The sequence below is a fragment of the Aegilops tauschii genome, chromosome 7 (genome assembly GCF_002575655.3).
Source record: "Aegilops tauschii subsp. strangulata cultivar AL8/78 chromosome 7, Aet v6.0, whole genome shotgun sequence".
In the NCBI taxonomy this organism is placed as follows: Eukaryota; Viridiplantae; Streptophyta; class Magnoliopsida; order Poales; family Poaceae; genus Aegilops; species Aegilops tauschii.
The window spans coordinates 121448409-121455349 of record NC_053041.3 but is presented as its reverse complement, the minus strand read 5'-3'; the positions used below and the strand labels follow the sequence as shown (position 1 = coordinate 121455349).

The 6941-nt window shown below is 44.8% G+C and overlaps 1 protein-coding gene across 1 annotated transcript; it reads right to left on the bottom strand.

The window, feature by feature from the left end:
- Positions 1-430: 430 nt before the first annotated feature.
- LOC109765783 (putative F-box protein At1g47790) lies at positions 431-2203 on the bottom strand. The gene is made up of 2 exons (XM_020324556.4): positions 1943-2203; positions 431-1846 (listed from the first exon to the last, which is right to left on the bottom strand). Exons 1-2 carry the CDS (start codon positions 2102-2104, stop codon positions 662-664), a joined length of 1347 nt encoding a protein of 448 aa, XP_020180145.2. The 5' UTR covers positions 2105-2203; the 3' UTR covers positions 431-661.
- Between the last annotated feature and the right edge of the window lie 4738 nt (positions 2204-6941).

The window sequence follows — 6941 nt, the reverse complement described above, 5'->3', positions numbered from 1 at the left end:
AAGATTCTCAATGCCCCATTGTTGATCCAGAGAATTCAAATAAAAGTCTAACCAGAGTTAATGAACAAAAATAAAATGGTTTATGGACACAGCTCAATCCAAACAAGAATTAAAAACACACTAGAGGTGTGCATGAGTTAGAATGATAAGCTGGCTACTACCTCGGTATCAACTACAAACATACCGACTTAGTGAACTAAGTTCTCTAGTAGATTTATAAAGCTGCAGATTGTTTGATATCATCAATCGAAGACCATGCAAGTTTCATACTTGAAAGGAAACTAAGCCTTCTTTACACCCTTGTATATGCTGTAACATACATAGAAAAGCCAATCCAGAAGGACATAACAAATAAATCTTCCTAATGCATAAAAGCAGGGCAAATCAATATTCAAGGTTGGTGGATAGAGAGTTGCATACTAAAGATATATTTGTAGGAAAATAAACATTTCAAAGATAGATAATATTTTTGTCTCACATTTGTCCCTATACAAGAAGCTAAAAGAGTGACATCAACAATTATTACATGAAAGCAAATAGGGCAGTTACAAATTCTTCATGGCTACATAAGACTAATCCAACGCACATCTTCAAGAATTGGGAAATACCCGACAACTGATGTTTACTAAGATACTAGAGCCATGCCAAGTATTGCAAGCCTTTAGTGACCGTCTGATGTCCATTCCACAAAAGAGGGAGTGTAAGGTAGACCTTCCAAGAAATCTCCAGTAGCACAGATAATATGCACTTCCTGATTATCCATATCATATGACAATGTCTTCTCCTTATTGTCAGTAAGAAAAATCAGATTACATTCTGGATGAATTGCGAACATCGAGTAGGACTCGTAATTTTTGCGACAATCCCTTCCAAACAGTTTGGAACAGCTGACAGTACACTTTAGGGTCCACTTTCCGCTGTCATAATTTTCAAGAACCCAAATAGAGAGTTGATAATCACCTTCATCCTTTATATGCCAAGCAAACAAGCGTCCCTGGGACTTCCCAATGGAAACATCACCATATTCATTTGTCATGCCACGTGGCATCTTAATCTCGCTCCAATCTTTCCTTTCCATATCCACTGTGACTATTACCGAATAACGAGTAGGGAAATGCATAGTGTTATTCAGGAAGGTGCTTTCCAAATAACTAATTGGATATGTACTGAAATCATTGTGCTGTGTGAAAGTCCATCCTCCAGTATCTGATGAGTAGATCATGTCTGCGGACAGGCCATATGTCTGAGATGAGTTCAGGGGCACAAACACGACAAAGCGGGAAGGAGTGGCCGCGTCAAAACCTAAAAAGTATTTGCCTGGGCGGAAAAGCGGAAGGTGATCAAGCAATTCTATAGGAGGCAACAAAGTCCACTCCTGAGTGGCAGGATTGCAGACAACGTAATCGAATTCGTCGGCCTCGGGCCATTCAAAAAATTGCTCGGTTTTTCCTTTGGGAAGAGAATTCCAACCGAGTTGCTTTGGATAGGGAACTTTCCAGCATTTGCAGAGGAGAAGGCTGGTGCTGCACTGCGTGACACTGAAATGCTTATAGCTGCTGCGTAAGAAAGAGAGGTCGGGGTCGACCATGGGAGGACCTTTTCCGGACAAATTGTGGAAACGGCAACCGTGATCATTGTAGAAGAAGCCGGACATGGTCTGCAGCGACATCTTGCGGGTGTGGGAGTAGGAGCAGAGGGCGAGCCACTCTTTGGACACACACTTGAAGCGGCATAGCGGCCTGCAGGGCACCCGTGACAGGATCTCCATGAGAGCGTCCTCCGGAAAGCTCGCTGCTGGAACCTCGTCCTCCTCCTGCCGCACATCCTTCGGTTTCTTTTCCTCCTTCTAAAAATGGTAGTATAAAGAATTCATTCAGTGATTCAGGTTCCCGGTACCAACTCAACTTCTAGACCTAGGATTGGAAGGAGGATGTGAGCAAACCTCAGATGCCATGGGGATGACGGCGAGGCCAGGCAGCAACGGCAACGGCGCCGGATGCGGAGAACGGGATGGATCTTCCTCGTCCCGGCCTCCGCGGGCGGCTGCCGGCTCCCCGTAGCCGTGCTCGCCTCCGCTACCTCCTAGCGGCATTGCCTCCTCCATTTCGGCGCCCTCGGCAGGGGCCGTCACCGGCCGGCGGCACAGGTCGGCTCGTCGAGGGTTTGGAAAGGGGATGGGACGGGCGGCGCCGGCGTCTGTTGTTTCGTCATCGGCGTCGTCGCCTGCGTCCAGTGAAAAGAATGGGATTGCTAGACGGGCTGGGCCTGTTACTTCGGCCCATGTAATTGTTCTCGGCCCGCCCTTAAAGTGTTTTGCCTAAAATAAAAGTGTTTTGGTGGACAACTTGTTTGAAATAGGAGCAGCTCTCAAAAGTTGCTAAAAAACAGGAGTAGCTCCCAAAACTGTCAAGAAAAAGGAGTAGAGCTCTCAAAGGAAACGAGTTCATTGTCTTAAAAAAAGGGAAACGAGTTCATAAAAAAAAACTATCAAAGCCTCAAAGGAAAAAAAAACTTGTTTGCAATAATAAAGGGAAATCTTATCTGGCTGCCGTGAGATCCTTGTTACCGTTTGATGGTGTTTTGGACTAGGAGTGTACTTGATTATGTAGAGGGGGGTCGCTCAGTGCGGGAAGTATCAGTCACAAAACCTGCAGTACCCGACGAAGAAGAATCCGAAGCGGCAAATAGATGCTTAAGTCTCAGAATATCTTGCTCAGTCAACGTGGTGGCTAAAGGTGTCGTTGTAGAAGCACGAGTCCCTGAAGATGATGCCCACTCCTTACGCATGTGGCGCTTCTTAAGGAAGCACAGAGAGTCAAGATGACCATCCTGGTCGCAGTAGCCATAATGAGGGTGAGAGCAGTCTTGACCGTCAATGGGAGTGGGCAAGAGCAGCAGAGCACTGCAGCGGGAAAGAGTCGAAGCGGTGCAGCAGGCGACATAGCATGAGCTCGAGCAGTGAGCACAGAGGGAACCTCAAGTAAACCAGGGCCACGCAAGCGAGTCTCCTTAGCACGAATCTCAGAAAGCGCAACCACGAGGGAAATAAGGCCACACGCAATGAGCGCGTTAGGTCTCAAATTCCTTGCGAAGCCGAGATAGGAACTCGTAGACACGATGAAACTCCAAACCAACACGAACAACCTGGAAGACTGGCAAGTACGACAACCAGTAGTGCGGAGAGAATCAACTTGACGTCGGATAGCAGAACTATGTGCATAGAAATCATCAACACTGGAGTCACCTTGGCATCCTCATGGCGGAGCACAAATAGGTATAAGGCATCACCAGAGGGCTGATAGCACTAACAAAGACGGGTCCACATCTCAAATACGATAGGGAGGCCTAGGAACTCAGAGAAATACTGAAACAGAACAATACAAGTGAGAACAACAATAACAACACGAGCATTATCATCAAGCCAATGAGTGTAAGCAGACAGAGCCTCATGATAAGTGTGAAGAGCCTCCTCATAAGCCAGAACCTACTGATCATAAGCACAAACGACAATCTCATCAGCAAGCTTAGCTGGATCCTTCGCAACCTGATTAGCATCCACAGCAAGAACTGATGGCATCGGCGAAGTAGGAGCCACATGAGGAATTGGACATGAAGAACAGGGGACCTCGCCAGAAAGAACACCCCAGAGACGATGCCATGCATATGGCTTTGATGGCTACGCTCGCCGGAAAATACGCTGGAGGGAGGACGATTGGTCACTGGAGAAGATGAAATGCGGTGAAGGAAGATAAAAGAAAAAGGAGAACGGGACCGTAGAACGACCCGGCGCTAGTGTATATCAAGGATTCCGGGGCAAGTTTACGGGCCTCTCGTAAACGTTTGACGGGCCGGGCCGTTTTTAGCGGACTTGGTTGTCTTGCCGATTTTTTGGAGCGTCCCGGAAAAACGGGGCCCGGAGAGTTGCTCTAACCACCGGCGTTTTCAGCTTTTTAAACGTTTTTCTTCTGAGTTTTTTTGATGTTTCGATTTTCCATCGGTCTTCCTTAACTTTTGGAGCAAAAAATTATTTTTGGAAAACAAATTGCGCAAAAAAAACGCGTTTTTTTATTTCGCGAGAGTCACTGTTTTGCTTCCGCGAGAGGCATGGTTTTGCTTTCATGAAAGTCACGACCATGACTCTCGGAAACGGAAAAAAAACGTGTTTTCTGTTTTTTTTCCTTTCGGGAGAGGCACGGCCGTGCCTCTCGGAAATGAAAAAAAACACATTCTCTATTTTTTTTCTTCCGAGAGAGGCACGGTTTTGCTTCCGCGAGAGGCACGGTTGCGCTTTCACGAGAGGCACGACCGTGCATCTCAAAAACGAAAAAAACGCATTTTCTGTTCTTTTTTTCATTTCACGAGAGGCACGGGTTTTCTTCCGTGATACGTCTCCGTCGTATCTACTTTTCCAAACACTTTTGCCCTTGTTTTGGACTCTAACTTGTATGATTTGAATGGAACTAACCCGGACTGACGCTGTTTTTAGCAGAATTGCCATGGTGTTATTTATGTGCAAAAACAAAAGTTCTCGGAATAACCTGAAACTCCACGGAACTTATTTTTGGAAAATAATAGAAATACTGGAAGAAAAATCCACGTCAGGGGGGCCTCCACCTGTCCACGAGGGTGGGGGCGCGCCTGCCCCCCCTGGGCGCGCCCCCCTGCCTCGTGGGCCCCCTGACGCTCCACCGACCTCAACTCCAACTCCATATATTCGTGTTCGGGGAGAAAAAAATCAGAGAGAAGGATTCATCACGTTTTACGATACGGAGCCGCCGCCAAGCCCTAAAACCTCTCGGGAGGGCTGATCTGGAGTCCGTTAGGGGCTCCGGAGAGGGGAATCCGTCGCCGTCGTCTTCATCAACCATCCTCCATCACCAATTTCATGATGCTCACCGCCGTGCGTGAGTAATTCCATCGTAGGCTTGCTTGACGGTGATGGGTTGGATGAGATTTATCATGTAATCGAGTTAGTTTTGTTAGGGTTTGATCCCTAGTATCCACTATGTTCTGAGATTGATGTTGCTATGACTTTGCTATGCTTAATGCTTGTCACTAGGGCCCGAGTGCCATGATTTCAAATCTGAACCTATTATGTTTTCATGAATATATGTGAGTTCTTGATCCTATCTTGCAAGTCTATAGTCACCTACTATGTGTTATGATCCGGCAACCCCGAAGTGACAATAATCGGGACCACTCCCGGTGATGACCGTAGTTTGAGGAGTTCATGTATTCACTATGTGTTAATGCTTTGGTCCGGTACTCTATTAAAAGGAGGCCTTAATATCCCTTAGTTTCCATTAGGACCCCGCTGCCACGGGAGGGTAGGACAAAAGATGTCATGCAAGTTCTTTTCCGTAAGCACGTATGACTATATTCGGAATACATGCCTACATTACATTGATGAATTGGAGCTAGTTCTGTGTCACCCTATGTTATGACTGTTACATGATGAACCGCATCCGGCATAATTCTCCATCACCGATCCAATGCCTACGAGCTTTTCACATATTGTTCTTCGCTTATTTACTTTTTCGTTGCTACTGTTACAATCACTACAAAACCCAAAAAATATTACTTTTGCTACCGATACCGTTTATTTCCATATTACTTTGCTACTAAATAGTTTGCTGCAGATACTAAATTATCCAGGTGTGGTTGAATTGACAACTCAACTGCTAATACTTGAGAATATTCTTTGGCTCCCCTTGTGTCGAATCAATAAATTTGGGTTGAATACTCTACCCTCGAAAACTGTTGTGATCCCCTATACTTGTGGGTTATCAAGACTATTTCCTGGCACCGTTGCCGGGGAGCATAGCTATATTCTTTGGCTCCCCTGCTAATACTTGAGAATATTCTTTGGCTTCCCTTGTGTCGAATCAATAAATTTGGGTTGAATACTCTACCCTCGAAAACTGTTGCGATCCCCTATACTTGTGGGTTATCAAGACTATTTTCTGGCGCCGTTGCCGGGGAGCATAGCTCTGTTCTTTGAGTCACTTGGGATTTATATCTGCTGGTCACTATGAAGAACTTGAAAGACGAGAAAACAAAAATTTATCCCTCAACTACAAGGGGAGGTAAGGAACTGCCATCTAGCTCTGCACTTGATTCACCTTCTGTTTTGAGTAAGCTTGCGACACCTAAACCTGCTTCTGCTATTAATTCTGATATGTCGCATGGTATTGATGATGCCACTTCTGTTATGCATGATACTTATGATGAAACCACTCCTATGCTTGATAATACTGTGCCACTTGGTGAATTTCTAGATGAACAACTTGCTAGTATTCGAGAGAATGAAATTATTGAAACTGATAATATTGAAGGTAGTGATGATGAAGACTCTCCCCCTAATAAATATGAATTACCTGTTGTGATTGAGGGTTATGTTCTGGATGAAGAATCTGCTAGAGCTATTTTAGCTTGCAATGATAGAAGTGATCTTAAGAAGTTATTAGCTAAATGGAAGCAGCAATCTCTTAATGCTAGAATGAAACCTGACCCTGCTTTTGCTACTTCACCTATCTTTGTTACTGATAAGGATTATGAATTCTCTGTTGATCCTGGTATAATTGCTTTGGTTGAATCTGATCCTTTCTATGGCTATGAATCTGAAACTGTTGTGGCACATCTTACTAAATTAAATGATATAGCCACCCTATTCACTAATGATGAGAGAGCTCGTTACTTTTATATCCTTAAAATATTTCCGTTCTCATTAAAGGGTGATGCTAAGATATGGTTTAATTCTCTTGATCCTGGTTGTGTGCGTAGTCCCCAGGATATGATTTATTACTTCTCTGCTAAATATTTCCCTGCTCATAAGAAACAAGCTGCTTTAAGGGATATATATAATTTTATGCAAATTGAAGAAGAGAGTCTCCCACAAGCTTGGGGGACGCTTCTCCAATTACTTAATGCTTTGCCTGATC

What these genes read in the sequence shown, in the direction of transcription:
- LOC109765783 (XM_020324556.4), bottom strand. Translation starts at nt 2,104, where the DNA reads ATGGAGGAGGCAATGCCGCTAGGAGGTAGCGGAGGCGAGCACGGCTAC. An exon ending in TCATCCCCATGGCATCTGAG is followed by an intron (nt 1,847 to 1,942) that starts GTTTGCTCACAT and finishes TACCATTTTTAG; the next exon opens with AAGGAGGAAAAGAAACCGAA.